The sequence below is a fragment of the Periophthalmus magnuspinnatus genome, chromosome 14, assembly GCF_009829125.3.
Source record: "Periophthalmus magnuspinnatus isolate fPerMag1 chromosome 14, fPerMag1.2.pri, whole genome shotgun sequence".
Taxonomy (NCBI): Eukaryota; Metazoa; Chordata; class Actinopteri; order Gobiiformes; family Gobiidae; genus Periophthalmus; species Periophthalmus magnuspinnatus.
In genome coordinates, this window is record NC_047139.1 from 27,248,420 (window position 1) to 27,271,081 (window position 22,662).

Sequence of the window (22,662 nt, forward strand, 5' to 3'; positions counted from 1 at the left end):
AACAACACTGGTCTCATTGTGGAGCCTGCTCGTGTAAAAGGACGAGGCGTGTGTGTACATGCATCTGAAATACAAAGGCACAGCTATGAGGAGACACGAGGAAAACAAATGGAAAGTAATAGGCTCTATTTGTATAGTTTTATCATGGATTAACATGCACGGGTTAAATGCACGTTGGTTCTTCTTTTCCGGTGGGGCAGCTCATGTTGGCCCAGATAAGAGCTGAGTCTGTGTCCTTGGGTCTCGCTGCAGCAGCGGATGACACCTCTGTCAGCAGCGACCATGTGCTTTAAACACTGCAGCAGTTGCAGGTAAAAGTGATTGATTTACAAATAACATAAGTAAGGGAAACGCCCAAGGAGTAGTTCAAGACTTTCAAGACTTCCAGTGCAGTAAAATGCTGTTAGGCTTTTTTGTTTTTTGTTTTTGCAGTTCTGGAAGAGTTCCCACTGCTGCTGCATTAATACTAGAGTGGAGGGGCCAGGAGAGTGGAGCAGTGGGGCCATAGCAGCAGGAAGCAACCGAGCCAATACTTTCTCTGGGTATATAAAAATAGCAGCAGTTTTTGCTTCCATTTACACACATTTAAAATCTGTACATTTTTAGAAAAAATCCGATCACATGATGGCAATTTATGTTCACAGATTATGACTAAAATCTATGGCTCATATATACTTGTCTTCCTTTTTGAGTGTATCTTGGTCTTGGACTGAATGCCACTTCTTAACAACTTCCTTGTTAAAATTCAAACCTTAACTTGGACAATACATAATAATAAAAAGGCATAGCAAATGGCAAGGAGCAGTAAGTAGTGCTTTATGTTGATTTTAAGTTTGCAACAATGGCTCAAAATTGGCAGTGTAAATAGTATAATAATGTTCATGATACCAGTACAATTTAAAAATGCAACTTAAGTTTGCAATAAACTTCCCTAAACAAGTCTTGCATAAGCAGTTTCCTCTTAATGTTTTGCAGTGAATAGTGCCGACACAAGGCACTATAGACCGATGCTGTAATGGGAAAGGGAGCTGTCCAAGGGATAAAAATGATGCGTGTGCAATCTTGGCGCTGCATCAATAGAAGAATTCACACAATTCTTCATAATACACATGACAATTTATTATTTGAAGTATGGTACTGAGTTGGACACATTTATTTAGTAGTAGTTTTGAATAGTAAATGCATTTAAAGGAATAGAGCAGGGACTTAAAGGTATTGAACCTATTAAAGATCGACACTTGAACCTCTCTGCTGAATGAAATACATTGACTGAGAGTCAATGGTTTTATTGTTCTTATGAATGAATCGTTTTATAACTCTGCATTACATAGCCCCCCAACAGGATCTGCACTGCAGAACTTTGTCTTGATCTTCACAGATAACATTGGCAGGAGTGCATGAGTCTGCATATGCACCTCATGCCAGCAGAACAACGAGGGGAGGGTCCAGCGAGTTAAAGCGAATGAATGGTCCAGGTAAGGATGGGGAAAAGTTGAGAGATGAGCCAAAGGGACGGGCAGGGAACAAGAAACTCGATAGAGCTTTGTTTATAAGAATTCAAACTGCAGTGCTTCTTTTTTCTAGACAGTTTTGATTTTCTTTGGTGTTCAGTTTATTTTCACTTCATTCCTTTAATTGAATCTGAGCCAGGCCAGAGCTGCAATGTGGCTGTCTCTGCAGTGAAAGTGCTGCCTGCCGGACTCTCCTTGAGTGAACCCTGACGGTGCACAGTTTGGCTCCAGCGCTGTCCGATCCACTGCAGCTCTTTGACGTGATACTGCTGAAGAGGGGTACGTGTGAAAATGCACTCTGAGATCTGTCCATGATGGTTTTTCCTAAAGGGAAGAGCTCTGTTTTGCTTTTATATCATGTTTTTATTGTGACAGGCAGTTTACAAAAGGTACAACATTGGAGCCACGCATCTGAATAGGGCAGAAGGGACATAAAGTTGTGCTAATAGTTCAACAGTAACCATCTCGGACTGGATCCCACACCTGCTCTGGAGCTGGTTTAGTTGCCATGGAAGTCCGGTGGAGTGGGGCTGAACCCCCGAGGCTTGGCTCTGCGCACACAGCAGTCAGCTTCATCCTGTCTGCGCTGTTTGGTAATGTATGCCTCCTGCATGTCACATTTATTATTAAATGTAGATGTGTTTGGGTAGTAAAAAGAAAATTGGCTTCCATTCATAAAAATAAATATTTTATCACAATAGGCTTGAACGCAACACCTTTTGAGTGTATGCTGGTAATGAAAGAGCTTACTTTTATTGCAATTTAAGCAAAAATAATTATTTTAGCTATGAATGATAATTTCACAGGGGCGGTTTCAGAGCACACAGTTACATGTACATAGTTTTCCAAAGTTGTCTAGAGATGGAGAAATAGAACCACTGCCATTTACTACTTTTAAACATCTGCACTACTCATTTCACTGTGAACTCAGTGTTTATACAAAGCAGATATGTTGATTCACTGGTACTTTCCATGACCTTGACCATTACACAAAATGAGGAGCTTTAACACAATAAACAAAGTTCATATTCACCAAATGGTCTATCTCAGCAGTGTCTTAATTCTGTTAGATTCAAGACAATGAAAGGATAACTTAAATGAATTTAATCAGTCGACCAAATCCCAGGATTTCTCCACAGTCACTTCCCGTTGCCCTCTGCACTTCCTGGTGTATTGTTACAGTATCACAGCAGTTTTCTCCTTGTACAATTTACAGAAATGTCATTGCTGTGACTTTGTTGTGTCATGTTACACATTGGGCCACATGAAGAGGGAAGTCTTTATAATATCTTATTTATTTCTGCTTCCTGAAATAAATAAGATGGTATAAATAACATTCACTTCATATTTAAAGACTGAATGTAGATGCGTATGAAACACTTGTATTGTTTTGTCTGAGAAAACAGTCAAAAGTTAGTTGTAAACTAAACTTGTCAATACATTACATATTTGATTGTTGTGACCACATCATTGTTGTTTCCTTGAAACTAGGAGTGTGGTCTGTTCAGGCACTAGAGATGTCTGTGGGCAAAGTCCCTTTTTTGGAGGCAGTCAACGGCAGCACTGTCATGCTTCCATGTACATACTTCAGCTGCATTGGAATTAAAGACCTCTATTTCAGCTGGCAGTTCAATGATAATGGCACGATGCAGAAGGTATATGATAATACTTAATACATATTGAATAGTTTTGAGCCTTGGTTGAGCATAGGCTGACTGTTGTGTGTTGCAGGTGTGTGATTCGACGATTCCCTCTGAGGGGGTGGAGCCTCACGTGGACATATACAGAGAAAGAGTGTCTTTTGTGGGAATGAACCGTGAAAACAACATGTCCATCCTCTTATGGAACATTACCTTTGACGACGCTGGTCAGTACACCTGCTTCGGACGCAATCCAAAGGAGAAGGGAAAGAACCACAGTGCCATTTTTCATCTCATTGTGGTGGAAGAGTGTAAGTGGTCATCAAATTCACAATTCACAAAATGAAAAGATCTGGATTTCAGTTGACCAGGTGTTAAATCTAAAAATCTTCTGTGTTACATTACACTTTGAGCCCTTATTGATTGGCATTATTACTATAATATACTGTATAATATACTATTAATTATAATATACAATTTTGTGTACCTCACTTTAAATTATATGTTTTTAATTTCTTGCTCGGGTCCATAGATATTTTCAAGCTAAATATATCATAGCCCAATTATAGCCCTATTTTATTTTCCATTCAATTGTGCCCGTGTGCCAGAAGCTGGTGATGGGCGTATTAGCACTGGTGGGAAGTGAAGTGCCCAACAGTGACCAGGGACCCTGGTAAACTCCTTGCCCTAAAGCTACTCAATGTGAAAAAAAGTCAAATTTGGAGAGTTAGCTCGCCCTACACATTGAAATAAAATTTATTATGGGGAGAATTGTTTTTATGTATTTTCAGAAATTTTGCGCAAAATTCCATTTTGGCACCCTGATGAAAAAAAAGTCAGTGACACCCATGCCATATTATTTATAGTGTTGGCATTGCGATGACAGCAACTTTCCATGTTATTCTAATGGTAAAATTGCCAAATCTCATAAATTGTCATGTTTTTAACAGGAGATACTTTGACAAACTCCTCCCTGGGCATTTGTCGGAATAGTCTCAAATGTTGTGAAAAATTATCTAGAAGTGGTGCATCAAATTTTTTATACATGTCTTATGGTCTTTGTGTGGCACAGCTGCAAAATTTCCAATTCACAAACTTTGCTCCCATTTGCACATACAAAGACAAATTTTTAATCAGTTTTTAAACTCAAAAACAATGCAATGCAAAACAATGGAATTGGGTGTATTAGCACCCTCTACAGAGTGGAACTAACATTCATAGGGGCAGAAAACAATGTTGTTTTCAGATTTTTCAAAATCTTACGGTCTTTGTGTGGCACAGCCACACACTTTGCACAAAAAAGTTCTAGAAATGCCCCCATTTCTGTAGCAAAGAGGAAGAGAAGGCACAATAGCACTTCACAAGTGGCAGTGGGTGTAATGTAAAGAGAGAAATTGAGGGCCTATCAATGCCCCCTCCCCTTGGAAGAGCTGATTATTGCCACTTACGGCTATATTTAGCTTTATTATTTTACTGTTTTTATTTTAATCCTCTGCTAAAAGACACAACCAGTTTGCCATTTCTGTTGTTTTGTTGCAGTGAGGGTAGTGGACAACACAGTGACCATCATCATAGCCTCCTGTGTCGGAGGAGCCATCGCGCTCTTAATGGGCTTCATGTTGATCAAGAACTTCACACTCTTTGTTCTGGCCAAGCTTGAGGAAAAAAAGTGAGTTCATCAAATAAGAAACCATTGCCTTCTGTTACATCAGAATATAGTGCTTGACAGAAACTGATACTGGCTCCGATATCATATATTACATAGAGTAATTGATTTAATGAGGCAGGGTCATGTCTCCACTTTAACCTACGTATTTGTAGAGGAAATGACTCTCTTTTTTTCTTTACCTCTCTGCAGTAAGGAGTGCCTTGTAACTTCATCAGGGATCGACAATACAGAAAATGGCCTCTCAGGATCCAAAGCTGACTCAAAGCCAACACCAAAAAAGAAATAAGAAAGTGCATGTATGTATGCTCATAAGTGCTGACAACTTTGGACCTTTTTTGCATATTTATATAATGCTCACATGCAATGCAAAAACAGATAAAGCTGGGATCTGAAAAATGTGCCTGGCTGTGGCCTTTTTGACAACAAAATATGCATTGACAAGGTAAAAAAAAAAAAGTGCAAGTAATGCCCATCCCATCGCAAATTTTACCAAGTCCCATAATTTCTTCGATCCTTTGATATGTTCATCATTTCTCTCATTCTTATGGGAGAACACATCACTTGTCCAAAGATACAACCGTGGCATTGATTCATGTAGAGATAATGTACTCAAAGATGTAATCATAAGCTTAATCAAGTCTTTAGATAGTAGCACTTGCCCTGTATGCTTCTTACACACTATCATAACTTCTAAAACACATACTGAACCTGGACGTCAAATGCTTAAGACAGAAAAATGTCTATTTGGTAACTGGGCTGAGCACTCACATATACTCTAGTATACTGTAGTATATGGTAGTCAGCTCTACTTCAGTTCTTAGACAACCCTTTTTCATTTACATTCTCTTAGTACTAACCAAAACATTTGAAACCAAATGTCTACATTTTTTTGCTTAAAACACGAGTGCCTAGCAGTGTTTTGATGCTTTTCGCAGAAAAGAACTCTTCATCCAATGTCTGAAACTAAACTACAATAGGTTTTCAGACTGGAAAGCCAAATTAGTTACCCACAGCTGTAATAAAAGAGGATGATGATGCTTTTAGGATTTATCTAATCTAACAATGCATGTGCAGCTCCTCTCATTTAGTTTTAGAAACTTGAAAAAAGGAAAACTGGTGACATGAGTACTAATAGAGCTACTTTAACTCCAGCTTTTCCTGCTTAAACCCCGATGATGTCACGGGTGACTAAAGCTAATCGCTATCTACAGATATTTTATTCTTTGCCACAATATCACTGAATCTTTTTACTTAACTAAGTGTCTCCAGAAAAGATCATGCATTTCTGATCAGTTATATAGTTAGTTAGTACTGTCACCAATACTTAAGCAAGTCAATAATGTGATGGGGGCATCATCACAGAGCCACTGGTATAGGTCAGCTGTAAATCAGGAGAGTATAGTACAGCCTGTGCCAAATGGTGACACTTCTACATGTGCTGTGAGCATCATGTTTTGACTGTACAATGCACACACTGGAAACACTGAACGCAGATGTTGCACACCCAAGACTATGAATGTCTGTTATCATTACCTCTGGAGAGCGAGGGGGAGACAAACACTGTGTCTTTGGCAGACTTGAATGTTGGCTGCCTTTTCAGTATAGACCTCATGTAGGAAGTCAAAGAGCATTGGTGGGCCTATTCTTATGATGACTGAAAATGATCCTGTTTATATTTGTGTCTCATGTCTTCCGTCATTGAAATCGCTGAAGCAATACTGTATCATGTGACATTTGAAATGATCAATATTTTACGTGTGTGGTGGGGTTTGATTGCTTGTTGCCTATAAGGAGGTAAAAGCCCTTATAACAGATACAGATAAAGTGTTTGTAGTGCCCAAGTTGCTTTAAAATCTGGCTTCAATAATCTGCCCTGACAAATTGTATTTAATTCACATGTCTTTAATAAGACAGCACACAAAGTCAAACTTTTTGCACACATTATTTATTTTATAATATTTGTTTTGACATGACAACAAGCCAATCTATGCAAACATAATGATATGCTATGCCCATTCAAATGATCAGCAATACAAGACATAGGAATACCTCCAAATTGGAACCTATTCTTTTGGTTGTAACTTGTAGGATCAGAGGTGGGTAGAGGGCTTGAGAACATGTACTGAAAATTTTGATTATCTAATGTGGTATTTTCAAATCGTAGACCACAAAATTTGAAAAAAATATGTAAAATCAGAATGATGGGGGGGGGGGGGTCTATTCAGACAGGTACTGTTTTATTTACTGAAGTCATTGTACTTGAGTAAATGAAAGTAGATCCACCTCTGTGTAGGATGTGTGGTAAAAATGGAACATCCATAGTGAAGCAAGAGTAAAATCCCTGTCAAGCTTGCAGTATGCGCTCTAAGTCATATAGTGTTACTACTTACATTACTGCAATAAAATAAATGAAAATGCTCTTTCTCGCTTTAAAAAGATGTCCCATTTTAGCCATCATCCATGTATAAGAGATCTGGGTTTCTGTAGAGGCAAATATCTAATAAAGTTTTATTTAAATCTATTCCATTTCAGTGTGAAGTTTAATTATTAGAGTGTTGTTGATACATCATTAACATCACATTTTACGTCTGACAGACTTTCCTGTCTGTTTAGCGCTTCTGAGGATAACCACTCAAATGTACCTCAATCAATATTGTGACAGATGGCTTTTTTGTGGTAGCCATTACAATGTGTATCTAAATGTATGGGCACAGAATGAATAATGATTGTGTATTTCTGTCATTGCCATAAAAATACCACTCCCTCACCTCTCACTTGAACTTTGTGTGTAATAATACTGTGCAAGACATTTACTGAATTAAACCACATCACTCAATTGAAAAAAAACATTTGCTGAACATATGCTACCCTCTGTTTTTTTTTTTTTTTTCTTCCCAGAGGTAGCTCCCAGACTCCTCAGACCCAGACTTTCAGGCATGTGATCTGTATGGACCCTCTTAAGTTCTTGTTTTATTGTAACCTCATTTTGAACCGTGTGTAGTTGCAATTTGATGGGGGCCCCATGTGAACTATCTTGCCTTGCCCCTCACATTTTCTTGATGACCCTGCCATGGAGAATCATGTTGCCTACCTTGCCAGAATAATCAGAGGTGTACGAACTGTATGACTTGGGTCAAACATTTTGGATATCCTTCCACAAGTTTCCTACAAGAGTTGGCAGGAATTTTTGCCAAATCTTCCTGACAGAACTGGTGTTACTGAGCCAAGCTTGTAGGCCTCCTTGCTGGCACATGCCTTTTCAGGTCTGCCCAAACAATAGATCAGAATTTTGTGATAGTCACTCCAAAACATTGACAGCGACAGTCTGGCAGTATGCTTCGTGTTATTGTCCATTTAGAAGACCCATTTGTGCTCAAGCTTTAAGTTTCTGGCTGATGGCTTGAGATATTGCTTCAGTGTTTCCACATAATGTTCTTTCCTCATGATGCCATTTATTTTGTGAAGTGCACCAGTCCCTCCTGCAGCGAAACAACCCCACAACATGATGCTGTCACACCAGTATTTCACAGTTGGGATGATGTTCTCAGACTTGCAAGTTTCCCCCTTTTTCCTCCAAACGTAAAGATGCTCTTTATGGCCAAACAGTTAAACGTTAGTGTTGTCAGACCACAGGACATGTCTCCAAAAATTAAAGTCTTTGTCCCTGTATGCATTTTTGTGATATTTTATTATTGTATCCACTGTGAAGCGACTGAGTGTCCTGAAAAGCGCTATATAAATACAATTTATTATTATTATTATTATTAAACTGCAATATTTTGATGTTTCTTTTGGAGTAATGGCTTCTTCCTGGCAGAGTGGCCGTTCAGCCCATGTCAGTACAGTCCTCGTTTCACTATGGATAATGACACACTTACCAGCTTCAGCAGCATCTTCACAAGGTCTTTTGCTTTTGTTCTTGGGTTGATCTGTATATTTTGGACCAAAACATGTCTCCTTCCTGAGCGCTGTGACGGCTGGACATTCCCATGAAGTTTATACTTGCATATAGTTGTTTGAACAGATGAACGTGGCACCTTCAGGCATCTGGAAATTGCACCCAAGGATGAACCCAACTTGTGCAAGTTCACAATTCTCTTCCTGATATCTTACTGATTTTTCTTTGGCTTTCCCATGATGTTACACAACAAAGCAGGGTGTTAGAGGTGTGTCTTCAAATACATCCACAGATGTGTCTCTAATTAACGCAAATGTCAGTAAACCTATCAGAAGCTTCCAAAGACATGACATCATCATCTGGGGGTTTTCAAATTGTTTTAAGTACATCTTACTGTATGTAAACTTCTGATTTTGAAGAAAGTAATGAAAAATCCTTCTCTCATTCTGGCATTTAGCAAATACAATTAATTTTGGTAATCCTAATTGAACTAAAACAGGAAATGTTTAGCCTGATGTCATGTCATGACACTGAGAAAAAAAGCAGATGTGTCTTTTTATATAGTGTATGTGAACTTCTGGTTTCAACTGTATCTAGCAAGTAAGTTAGCTAGCAATAAGTAACTAAGGTTGTATCTATATATACAGTCTATGGCCTGAAGTGGCTTTAAGTGGTCCCCTGTTAATCACATCAACACTTGCTCCATGGACATGTACTTTTCCTGGAACGTTCCACAATATGAAATTAAACTTAAATATCTTACGTTAATTAAATAAAAAAACAAACAAACAAAAAATAATAATACTAAATTCATTCTTACTGTGACCGTGATTGCCTCTCAAGAGATGTGACCTGTGTAGTCCTAAACCTAAATCGTTTTTAAAAAAACAAAAAAAAAAAACAACAAAAAAACAACAACAAAAAACCCCAGAAACAAAGTAAGATATAACACCTCTATCTCTCACTTTTGGGTCAGCTTTAAAGACATGTCTTGGAATATTTCTTCTATTCTTCATTACTGATTGGCATAGTGATGTTTTATTTTATGTTGTTGATCAAAACCAGATGTGGTCATGGGTGAGTTGTAACCTCTGATGGTTATTGTTTTCACCTGAATACTTAGGCTAGTGGCGTCAGTTCAATCATTTTGTATGTCTTTTTGTTTGCTTGCTTTATTCTTCTTAGGGTAGTCTAAACATAACTGTGAGAAATGTTCAGTTATTTCAGTGGCCATTTTCAGTCATGATGGTCAAGTCATTTCTTATGTTGGCCAACAGAGGGCAGCAGGACACCGCCTGTGAGCAGCTTCAGCAGCGGCACAGGAGCAAGAGGTGGAGCTGACCCTAGAGTTAAGTTCAAGGACAGTCAAGTGTTGAACAGTTGACCCGTACGACTCTGGCTCTCCAAAACCACAAATACAGGACAGGTAATACATACATCCATGCGGTTAATGCGCATTTTCTGTTCATTAGGGCTACTCATAATCACCATTCAACACATTATAAGCCTTATTTTTGTTTTCATAAGGCCCCACAGTTAAATAATTTGTTTCATTTAAGTACATTCAAGTTATATGTTTTGGGCTATATCATTAGAAGCTTAAACAAAAATGTGTGTGTGTATTCGCACTAGTTGTCTGTTTTCTTATCAGAGTCGTTATTATCGAAAGACGTGGCAAAATATAATTACATTTTTCGTGTGATTACATTTTTTTAACTTTATTAAATCCCCTGAAATTGCATCGGTTCCGGGGCTGGTTTTGCAGTCATTAGTTTCACTTGACTCACTGTTGTCCACGGTCCTTCACCATGATTTTTTCATGTCCAAAGACGCAGCCCTGAGATTCCCAAAAGCGCATTCCTTTGCATACTTATTGCAAGTTTTCAACGTCTTATTTTGTCTCGTTTCTCTGAGCTAGCATAAGGTATTTGTTACACTTGTGCCGTGCCACCTCACACCCAGTCTCCCTTTGCGCAAATGTCTATGCACGCGCCCAGAGAGTGAGAGACAAAGAAAACAGTGTCTAGTGTGTTTATAGCGTAGGCCTATTTCACTAGACAAATTAATTTCCATTCACATGACAAAATAAACGTAAAGTATTTGTCTGCTTGCTCAAAACTGTCTATAGGTCCACACAGCGCCGGAAACGCGTTCTTCTGGGGCGCACAGGTGGGTGCGCTCTCCAAGGTGCCAAGAGATCCGTCCACCAAAAAAAAAAAACAAAAAAACAAACTACTCTGTTCAAACATTTTGGACGCAAGCGATGTGCAGTCCAGGCTTCCCCAACTGAGAAATGTTTTCTGTGAGCCGTCCATCGGTGTTTGATTTGTGTTGGAGGATGGATTTGTATTCACAGTAGTGTTGGAAGAAGAGAGGAGGGACATGGGCGGGGCTGGGTATCCTCTCATTTTCCCTCCATGCTTAACTGGGCAGCAGGGCTGGAGAGACCTCCGGGGAGCACAGTCGCCAGTCCAGCACGGAGACCTGCCTGGCCAAAAAGGCGCGCCTCACATTTGCCAGCATTGCCAAAAATTCACGAAAAATATACCTGCTATTTATGGCATGTGGCTTGTAACTTTACTCCTGTTGTACTCTCTCCAAGAAGGTAAGACAACACATTTATTTTATTTGTGCACATACCAAAACTGTGCGCTGGTGTATGGAGGTGTAAATTGGCAATATTAATGTTAAAAAGTTGCTTTTAGAAAAACGAGTCCAGATTTGATAGCGTGAGATTCTTAGGTTTTGCTCTGATACTGACATCATGCATGCTACATAGACTGTTGAAGAATGAGATAAACCTTAATTAACGAAGAGCCCACTTCATAAACAAAGCTCTAAATATAAGCACGAGAAGTGCAAATACATGATTTAGTTTTTATTTGGGCATTAGCTGCAGATTGCGCTCATGGATGCTCTCAATGAGGCACGGATTGTTTTCGCATTACCAACTCCATTTATGAATATGTAAAATGGCTGAATGGGGAAGAATAAGGTGCGAATCGAGCGAGGCATAGAAAAATGAAAACATCTACCGGCTTTCCATTTATCTGTTCATTGCTCATTTCGGAAGCAGCTTTGTCCAAAAAATCACTTCTGGAAAGTTTGCACAGATTTTTGTATTTTAAGCCCCGTCCTGTGCAAATTGTTGTTTAGCATGTCTGGTTTGGCACCATTTTACGGAAAAAATGTGTTTGAGGGGATTGGACGCTGTATAGCCTACCTTATTGTTTTTATTTAATGCAGTGATTGCTAGTGCAATTTAAACAAGTGGCAAATTATAGGCCTTTTGTCAACACCGGCCCTATTAGTCTAATGGGTTTACACTCCTGGTCTACATAAAAGGCCATAATAGAGCATTCATCCCATTCTTTCATTTGGTCTTCTTTATATTTCTATATCATATAATTTCCTTTGGATATTTTAATGCCCTCATCAGATTCAGTTCTGTGTAATTTTGTTGCGTTTATACAGCAAATCTCAGGCCTTTGGTGAAGTTGATCTTCTGGTATAGTGCATTATAATAATCCTGGACAAATCTGCGTTAAAAATAACAGATTCACCGCTATGAGGCTTAGGGCTGTTTGTGGGTCTGTGTTTATCTCGCGTGATTGAAGCCATGTTTGCACATGTTTGTCTATTAGCACAGACTCAGAAAAGGTCCGAACATTTACAAAGTGTGCGTTAAAATACGACATTTACTGCGCACGGGGCTCTGGTTCATCAAATGTAGGCCATTATTGAGCTCGTGTACGTTTTGTATTTAATCCATTTATAATAGAAAAAATGGTTTTGGATGCAAAGTGTCGTAGTGTAAATATTTGATTGTTTGAAGTGTGATAATAAAGTCTTTTCTCTGCGCGTAATGGCAGCGTTTGAAATGATTAACGGCAGCTTCATGGTTACTTATTAATATGCAAACATTTATTAGACGAAATAAGGCTTTGCAGGGTGTGGGTGCAGACGAGAGACGTGCCCGGTCATGTTCCTCACTAATATCGCACCTGGAGCCCGCGTGGACGGGCACGCGCAGGCCCTGGGAGGCGCGTGTGTGTGTTTGGCTCACTTTAAGTTTGTTGTGTTATTGCCGTGACAGGGGACACATTGTCAGTGTGAGTTCAAGCAAGACAAGTATTTTATTTTATATACAAGAAATAAAAAAAAATAAAAAAAGATCAATTAAAGTAACACCCTTTCCTGCAAAGTAGACTATCAAATCTAAGTGAATTTTTCATTTTGAGAAGCCACGATGACAATACATATTCATATACACCTTTCAGAGCTATCTCATATGTAGAATATGTAGAAATGTATACCTTACACTACACAATAAATGAAAAAGGACTTTGCATCACTGAGGCCTTCGAGGCCTTCACAGCAGTGGATCATTTTAATCACCAATATTGTGCAAAAATAATTTTTAAATAAAGAAATAAAACAGTAAGCCTCTGTCCTGGCACACTAGTCCTCTGTGTTCACACCCCTCCAAATAGAAATATGCAAGCCCCGCGCCCCCCACCCCCCTGTGCCCAGTGCAATTCCCTCAGCTGCTTTTGCAAGGCTGCACAATTACAAACACAACCTGAGCATAGGCACCTCAATGACAGACCTATGTCATTTAAAGAGCTGCCATCAGGCGCAGAGCGCAGTTGCCCAAACTTTATAATAATACAGCTCATTTTTATGGGGCCCAAAGAAACACCTTTTTCACCCACTATTCATTATTAACATATTATTATTCCAAACTTAGGGGTTCATTCATTTATTTTCAACCAATAATTTAGTTGTCTAATTAAATTATATATATATATATATATATATATATATATATATATATATATATATATATATATATATATATATATATATATATATATATATATATATAAATGTGTATTTAATTCAACTTGAAACTATTTAATAATTAGTATGAATATGGCTTCACAAGCTTGGTGCTATAGTTATAGCTGGTTATATATTATATATATTATATATTGCGTTGCTTATCAGTTGTCACTGTTATTCATGCATTCATATTTATTATTCATATTTATTTACATGTTACATCATTAAGCAATAAAGCAAACACATTCATACAACATTAAAACTTGAACTATAATTGAAACATGCACACATTCAATGAGTGAGCTCTTTTTAACCAATGATAAGTTGTTACTAAATTAAGCTCACAAATTTGATTGGGCACCAGAGACGCACATTTTCCAAAATATAGCAATGCAGCAAATGTCAAAGCTAAAAGCAAGTAGTTGTTTTTGTTGAATCTCTCCATCTTTCTCTCCATCTCTCTCTCCATTGCTCCCTCCCTCCACCGCTTCCTATCGTAGTTCCTCCCCTCCCTCTTACCCTCATCACTAGGCAGAATTAAAGGTTGGGGGAGGGGCAGTTTATGCAGACTGTGCTGGGACTTGTGATCCACAGATTTGATATTCACATTAAGATAGAAACTGGCTGCTTTGATGTGAGGGGGAGCAGGTCCCACGGGATTGCTGAAGTAGCACACTTTTTTTACTGACACAGCACAGGCCAAGGGGGGTCTCATGGTGGTAGGTGGGGTGGGGAGTGTATTGTTGGGGACAGAGTGTTCGCTGAGACAGTAGGTGGCTAGTAGTAGGTGGGGGCACCTCGTTGATTAGATCTAACCTCAACAACCTTAACCCTTCTTCTCCACCCACAAATACCTACTTATGCTGTACCCCAGAGGATTATCTATAAGCTTACACCTATCTTTACTCTGCTCCACAGCCCTCCAGTATTCAATTCACACTCTTTACATAGTGTCTCCTCCCACCGCCTTGTCCATGTTACCACACAGTCACAGCGCCTCTGTCTCACTAACACGACTCACAACTTTGGCCGCCTGTCACTAAACCTTGGAAGCGTGTGAAAAGGTGACAGGAGAAACTTGAGCTGGTTTGAATTGTTGCTGCAAAATAGAAATAGAAGGTTTTATTATCTATATGTAAAAAATACTTACCAGTTAGTTACTTTACCAGTTAGATTTAATGGCATATAAGAGCACCACTCACAGGGACAAAGGGACAAAAAATCTGGAATATTGGGAGGTTTTGGGCTTTTACTCATGGTACAACAAAATCTGAGTGTTAAAACTGTGCTAGTGTGGAACACTGGGGTTTGTTTACCTCCTCAGTACAATGCAGTTCTGCGCTCACTGCTGTGCCACACTCACACAATCTGGGGAGGCGTAGATCAGCTGCATTATGCATGATGAAACCTTGCATTGCATAGGTTATGACTTGTGCTTCTCAGACATACATATTCATGCTTGGCACTCTGGCAGGATTTATAAAATAGTGGCTGCTCCTCTGACAGCCTCTGCTTTACTCCGATGGTGCCATCAGTGTTCCTTCTCTGCTTCTGTCTGAATGGGGCTGATGAAGCCTCCTGGGCTCAAGTGAGCCACAGCAGTAACACAGGTTTGGTCAGTACGACACTAACACCTCCCCTGGTGACACTGTGGGCTAGACTGTTACAGGTATGCATCACAAAGATAACTGCACAGATAAGTGCTCAGCATGTCTCAGTATGAAGCAAATGCATGGTCATTTCTCAAAAAGGTCAACCATAAAAAATGTTCAACTGAAAGTTTAAGTGGTCTCTTGGTATCTATAATATATTAGGGTGTAATCAATTTGTAGAAGTGTGGTAGTGGTTTGTGTTAGTGACTCTGAGCTTCTTACTCATTAGGTTGTTTCATAAGTGAAACATTGGCTGTTTGTCAACAGTTTGTCTGCAGACATATAGTGTATTTATGACACTGACAAGACAGCGGTTTATAAAGTGCGTTTGAAACAGGTCAGCCTTAATCCTGGTTTGGAAAATAAATTAGTCATTGTGCTATTAGCATTATCTATTTCCTCATATAGCGGTAAATGAACAAGTAAATTAACTTTGTAATATGTTTTTAGTTTGTAGCGTAATTCTAACCAAAGTTTTTTATTTATTTTTTTATTTTGATGGCAGACCTCCTCTACCATAGATAATATGAGATAATCAGGTTTGGACTGTGTTCTGCATAGGTCACATTATTTTGATACCTTTCTGAAATCATGGCTTTGTAAAACTTTTTCATAAAGATTAATTGTGTGATGTTTCTATATTTAGACTGTTCTGTGGGTCACTGTTGTTGGGTTAAATTGTGGCAGTATTTTATGCAGTCACAGTTTTTGAGTGCCAGCACTGCCATGGCAACGCGCTCCGCTCCTCCCAGTGTGACGGAGCTATGTTTGTGTGTGCGTCTGTTAAGTGCACGTGGCGCCTGCTTTTGACAGCCTGTGAGTGGCCGGAGTTTGCTCTGATCCCCTTTCTATTCCACTTTCCTCTCCATCAGTCCCTGTGCTCCCCAGCCCCCCAGTGCCAAAAGCCCTCAGGCCACATAATCTACTGTGTGTGCGAGGAGGGTCTAAGGGCCTGATGCCCACTCCCCCCATTCAAAGCTTTCAGGGTGACCCCCTCACTTCTCCACTTTACTTCTGTCCCCCATCGGGAGATTATAGATATTGCAATCTTTAATATGGGCTTTATGCTCAGGGGCCATTATCAGTAATCTGCAGAGGGGAGGGAGTCTGACCTGGTTTCTGCCACACCAACAGTGGACAACCAGACACATTCATATACCATCTGTACCATGCTGCCAGCTTTATCAATCTCACTGTGGACAGTACTTCTGTCATAAGATACTGCAATTACTGACTTACCTCCTAGATCGTGAAAAAAACTGTGTCTTTCTTCAATCTGCCGCAGGGAGCTTAGTGCCAGAATGCTGCTACTGTTGATGGCAATGAGTGATTCTGCCAGGCTTTATTTGTTAGTGTTTATCTGTCAACATCACCCATAGATTAATGTCTCATTACATTAAACAACCTGATGTCCAGACCATTCTGCATTAAATGTCTTACAAATGTTTTTGTAAAGTTTCATGACTCATGTTTCCTAAAGACTATATTATGCAATAGTGGGTAGATTTTAGTTTTAGTTTTTTCTTGCTTTTAAGATGCATAATCTATGTGCATGTCATGTTCAATACAAGGTTTTGCAATGGAACAGTAGCAATAACTCATTGATTGTTTTAGCCCGTCAGAAAGGATCACTGACAAATTATACGATCTGCAATTATGCCAAAAGAGCTATATTATAAATCTATTTTACTCAATATAAATATGATGAATTTATCATGTAGTTCCAGGTAACTGTCTAGAGACATTTGAATATAGTGGACTCTCTCTCACATCTGTCAGCCAGTGTGCCCCTCCCCCACATTATCATCTTACTATCATACCCCAAATATTAAAGCCTGGGTTCCCCCTTAGCCTCAACACTGTGTTTAATCTGAATCTGAATGGAGAGTGTTCCTGCCTGTTTCCACATTTAACTGTGTGCTCTGTGCAGTGATGTGTGTGTTAAATATGTAAGGAGATTAAATTGACTTAAATCTGTGCGTCTGGCATAGAAATTCCAATCACATAACCTATCAGCCCCCCCCCCCCCCCCCCCCCCCCCCCCCCTCTGGGACTCTCTTTGTTTGTGTATGTGTGCCCACTGTACAAGGTAAGAGAGTCTGCCCCTCCCGTTCCACCTAAACCACCACAGGCTTTAGCCCAAATCCCTGGCTTTCTACATCACATGACTGATGTTTGCAGCTGGACATTTGACATACATTTGTTATGATTATTTCACCACCCATTTGAAGGCCCATTTGGTCTGTCTATTATGTGCCAATCAGTTTGTGATGGGGTTTCTCTGATTAAATCACATTAAAGCTTATTACCCAGCTTGATTGCAAAGTCTTTGTTTTCATCTGATCAATCATTTTTCAAGACCTTTAAAAATAAAGTTCTTTGCATTAAAAATAGGGAAGTGGAATCAGGAGGAAATCTGTAATTAAAAGTCATAATCAGTGAGTATTTGAAAAAGAGGCTGTAACAGATTATTGCAATAAAATAACAAAAATAAAAACAGTGGAACCTTGGTTGAAATACTCATTTAGTCTTAAATCTCATTTAAATGGCTGTTGTTGTGTGTTTCCCCACAGTACACAGTGAGGATGTGGGCTCCACCAGGCTGTACTTTGTGAATGCCTCCCTGCAGAAGGTAACCTACTCCAGCTCGGTGGGGGTGTCCCTGCCCTGTCCAGCAGGGGGCACCCCTAGTGCCATTCTGCGCTGGTACCTGGCGACCGGTGACGACATCTACGATGTCCCCCACATCCGCCATGTGCACGCCAACGGGACACTCCAGCTGTACCCCTTCTCCCCCTCCGCGTACAACAGCTACATCCACGACAACGACTACTTCTGCACCGCGGAGAACCAGGCGGGCAAGATCCGCAGCCCCAACATCCGCATCAAAGCTGGTGGGTCCAGTTACGGTTTTGTGCTCCATTATTCACTGACAGTGCTTTCACTGCTTTATTATGGTTGTCTTCAGTTATACCTGCTGCAACCACCACAACATACTGCCCAATTGTTCAGTGAACGTTATGTCATTCATTCCGGTCAAGAGCTCTTTTCCATGTTTCTGACGAGTATTGTTGCTATCGATGTGTAGATATGTTATTTTGATGGGGACTAGAAATTTTGACTTAAAGTTTAATTTGGGACTGTTAAAAAAGATGTCTGCATAAATGGTGAGAGAGTGAGTTTTGAGTGAAAAAAGTAGAGCAGATGTGATTGACAGCCACCAAAAGAGTCCAGCCCACAGCCAACAGAGAGAATCTCCCACCTGCCCTGAAACAGCCCGTCTGGCCCCAAACGCATTGACCTAGAACACAGTCTGCATAGACAGCATCAGTAGCATCACATCCTAGCAGCTTGTCGCCCAAATCGCACCTCTTTGACAAAGCTGGAGATGAACCATTGCACTTTAACTCATATAACCTCTGCAAGCGCTGTCTGCTAGAACCAAAGTCAAAACTCCAGCATAAATCATCTATTTCTGTTTCTTTACTATGTGATTGTATAAAAGCTGTGACAAACTTATGTTATATTGCTCCACATTATAAGTTCTGATGCTCTATTAATTTTGGATGTTTTGAATCTTTGTGCTTATATTAATAAAGAAATACTGGATTACATTACTGTGGTACAAGTTTGTCAGAAACTATTGTTACATATTCTTCTCTGTCCTCATTAGTTTGTTCTCCTTCTGTGCTCCCTTAGTCTCCACTGTCCTCTTATGCCAGACTATATATAGCCTCTGCGCACTACTTTAATTATCTCTCATTAACAAACCTAATTGGTGGTTTCCATTGATTAGACTGTGAAGCTGTTCTAAGCGAGACCCCATCTTATGTAAAATGGAGTCTCAGGAGCTTTGGGTTCACCTGGATGGAAGGTGCAGACACTTGACATAAAGCTGAGCAACACTAGTTTACAGTTAGACCAGTGTGTATCATCATTCATTCAACTGAATGGTCCCTCCCTCTCCTCTCCAGCTGTCAACATCTGTTTTCACATTCAGTATCTCAATGCAGGCCTGATCTAATACTATATATAATACTAATACTAGTGCCGTGTTGAGGATTTGAGGCTGGTCACTGTCTTCATACTCACATGACCCAAAAACCTGCCCTCAGAAGACTAGGGATTACAGTGGCTGGGGTCACACATGAAGTGGGTTTATTTTGAAAAGTTTTGTTATGACTTATGATATTTTTTGTGTTCATGTTTATTTATCATTGCAGTAGGTGCTCTCTATGGTTAAGGAAGAAAAATAAGTTGACTATGATTTACATGTTGCTTGTTGTTTTAAATATCACGTCATTCAACTATGTATGTTTCTAAATCATCCAATACACATTTACATATTCTGTATCAACCAGTGACACTATGCTTCAGTGCACACTGTTTGTATGACATATAGGTGATCCATTTTAGCTGTTGTGTTTTTAATTTATTTAAAAAACTGAACTGTTGTTCTACAACATGAATTTATGCATGTAGTAATCTTGTTTCCAAGGAAGAAATCCAAAACCAGTTTCATAGCAACCTTCAAAGTCCTTCTTTCTTTCATGAGATTTTGCTAACAAGTCTCTGCCCATTCAGGAGCGTGTAAAATAATGCATGAACCTGCATAAAACAAGGCTCTAACTGGCCCAGACTTTCCTGTTGTGTTTCACTGAAGTTTAACCAACCATGCTACCATTCTGATCACATCAAATCATTAAAACTCCCCTTTCATGTGTTTCAATTACCTTTTCCTGTTATGGACACCATTTGTAAGACTTTCAACCATTCAATAGAATATTTGGTTTTGAATGGTTTGCTATTGCAATTATAACTGAGATCTTTTCTTTTCTTTGGATATACCAGAATCTGTTCATTATTAATGTTTTATTGAGCTGTCAGATTAAATTAACATTAACATAAATCATAAACTAAATACATTTTACATCCAGTGAATTAACAGTTTCTCCAAATACTTTTATTCTTACTTGAGTGATTTATTGATTTTCACAACTATTGATCAGTCATAAGGTTTCCATTCTTGCATTCATATTCATATTTCATATTCATTTTGACTGTTTTGTGATTCTGTGTGTAGTTTTCAGGGAGCCCTACACTGTCCGTGTGGCAGACCAACGCTCGATGCGGGGAAACGTAGCAGTGTTCAAGTGCCTGATCCCCGCCGCGGTGCAGGAGTACGTCAGCGTGGTGTCCTGGGAGAGAGACACCGTGTCCATCGTCCCAGGTAGGCATTTTATTTTCTCTTTATTATACAAAACTTTGTCAATTCAACAATATAATACTGTAATTTATTGTTTCAAACCACATTCCACATTTTCTCTGCGCTCAGGCCAATCAGAGCAGAGATGGCAGCGATACAGCAGTAGACTGGGACTGGGAATCTTAACTAGAATTTGAATGTACCTAATTACAATTGGATCCTAGAATTATATTTACTTACAAGTATAGTACAGGCTTAAAAATCAACCCAAAGGATCTACTCAGTTACAGTCACATGAGTATTTGTAATGAGTTCCCACCCATGACTGTGACTGAAAAGAGGGTCAGGGGACAGAATTCATTGGATTTTGATTTGTCTTTATTTATATGTGAATGTTCTTTTGTGGATTGTTTAAATGCCCCCCTGAGTGCGATATGTTCAACTGGACGCTGAACTCGTGTCTCCTGTCTGCTTACTGTTCTGGATCACTGAGCTAGTCCCCTCCTCCCTCTCTGTCTCTCTCGTTCTCTCTCTTTTTTCTTTCCTCTTTTCTCCACCTCTCTCAGTGAAACAGAGGACGTCATCTGGACTAGTTTTTGGGTTTAAGACGTTTCACCAATTTGAACCAATCATCCAAGAGGCTTTGTCAGTTATGAAGGCGAACTAAATATATTCTGCTATGAAGGCACAAGTTAACAACAAAACTTTGGAATTGACAAAGATACGGTTAAAATTTTTATACTTACATTTTATTTTTACTTTTCGCTTTCATTTAGATGACTGGCACTGTGTTTTTATTAAGAAACTAAGAAATTCCTAGTTGAATAAAGACATCCTGTCATGTCCATTAATTAACTAAAAAGGGGGTGTGCCAAAAGCTCTCAAAACCATTATGTATCTTTATGTAACTGGAATCACAAGACTACACTCTGCACGATAGTTAATGCAGAAATAACTATTTATTTTGCAAAAAAAAAAAAAAAAAAAAAAAAAAACTAGGAAACTTGACACATGAGTTTGATTTGCCTTTAATATACGAAAAATACAAAATCTTCAGATAACTCACTCACTAACCTCTCCTTTCTGCTATTGTCCCATATAAATTCTTATATTCTAAATAAAATGATTAGTCGGCTAATACAAATTTTTGTCGACTAAGACTTGATGAATCTAAACCTAATTCCTAATGACTAAGAGGCCGACAGCCCTACTATTTTGGCTATTTATTGGAGCTGCAACAACTAAAGCACTTCTCTTGACGATCAATAAAGTATTTTGATTCTGATAATGGTATGAGAGATAAACTAAACAACTTTAAACCTGGTCAAGATAGATTTTTAAAGCATTTATTACTATTGCAAAATCCTGGATTACATTTATCTGATCCTGTATCTGAGAATAACCCTCAGACCATGTCAGTTTGATGCCTCCTACGACTCTAGATATCTAAATCAACTCTACTTTGGTGCTTTGACTCTTTACATTGTGTCCTTGAAGAAGAGCTCCATTCAGAGACTCAGGATGTCAATAGTGTTGTGGCCCCCCATTCGTCTTCATTAACCTCATTTGTATGTGTGTGTTAGTGCGTGTGAAAGCAACACAACCATGTCTGCTCTTTGCCTATCTTCAAAGTGGTTTTGTAAATACATGCTATTATGGGCAGAATTACTGTATTTATTTTGTCAGCTGCACTTGCCCAGTTCTATGAGCTTAATTTTATTATAACATTTTAACTGCTTTCTCTCACAATGAAGCTTAGATGGATGGGGGATAGAGGAGAGGATGAAGCAAAGAGGGTAGTAGGACAAGAACGGCCTCGGGTCTTGGCAGATGGCTTTTTTTTTTAAATACAAAACACACTGACACTGTCTCTCTTTCACACACACACACACACACACACCCACCCCCCCCCCACACACACACACACCCCCACACACACAAAAACTTATGGTTGGTGTTATGGTTATTCATTTGTCACATAATGAATCATTTTGCTTTACTTTTTAATCTTGAGCACATTGCATCTTATGTTTTTCAATTAGGGATGCACGAGTTTTGAAAAAATCAAACTGTGTTTTTTTTTTTAAGTATTGCAATTGCGATTAAATTTGTGATACATGTTAAAAAAGTAGGATTTTGTTCAGAGTGCACACACATCCAGAAGCAGTAACATACAGAGAAGGCTGAAATATGCATTTCAGGATATTTATTCTCTGCAGAAGACATCTTTTATAATAATTT

The 22,662-nt window shown here is 39.1% G+C and overlaps 2 protein-coding genes across 3 annotated transcripts in view; both read left to right on the forward strand.

Annotated features, from left to right (window-relative positions):
• The first annotated feature begins 1,213 nt into the window (after window positions 1–1,213).
• On the forward strand, window positions 1,214–7,311 carry scn4bb (sodium channel, voltage-gated, type IV, beta b). The gene is made up of 6 exons (XM_055226473.1): window positions 1,214–1,790; window positions 1,887–2,104; window positions 3,003–3,166; window positions 3,243–3,462; window positions 4,691–4,820; window positions 5,010–7,311. Exons 2-6 carry the CDS (start codon window positions 2,020–2,022, stop codon window positions 5,104–5,106), a joined length of 696 nt encoding a protein of 231 aa, XP_055082448.1. The 5' UTR covers window positions 1,214–1,790; window positions 1,887–2,019; the 3' UTR covers window positions 5,107–7,311.
• Window positions 7,312–11,063: 3,752 nt separating this feature from the next.
• LOC117381322 (cell adhesion molecule DSCAML1-like) overlaps window positions 11,064–22,662 on the forward strand; it is a 41,076-nt gene continuing 29,477 nt past the window's right edge. The window contains exons 1-3 of one of the 2 annotated variants that reach the window (XM_033978272.2): window positions 11,064–11,323; window positions 17,789–18,109; window positions 20,299–20,445. In XM_033978272.2, the coding sequence (XP_033834163.1) occupies window positions 11,101–11,323; window positions 17,789–18,109; window positions 20,299–20,445 (691 nt within the window). In that variant the 5' untranslated portion in view covers window positions 11,064–11,100. The remainder of the gene's footprint in view (window positions 11,324–17,788; window positions 18,110–20,298; window positions 20,446–22,662) is intronic. The other variant, XM_033978273.2, reaches the window with a different exon arrangement.

Bases quoted from the DNA above. Each gene is read 5' to 3' on its own strand.
- scn4bb (XM_055226473.1), top strand. From the start codon at position 2,020: ATGGAAGTCCGGTGGAGTGGGGCTGAACCCCCGAGGCTTGGCTCTGCG. The intron at 3,167-3,242 runs GTATATGATAAT...TGTGTGTTGCAG, and splicing joins ATAATGGCACGATGCAGAAG to GTGTGTGATTCGACGATTCC. The intron at 4,821-5,009 runs GTGAGTTCATCA...ACCTCTCTGCAG, and splicing joins GCCAAGCTTGAGGAAAAAAA to TAAGGAGTGCCTTGTAACTT.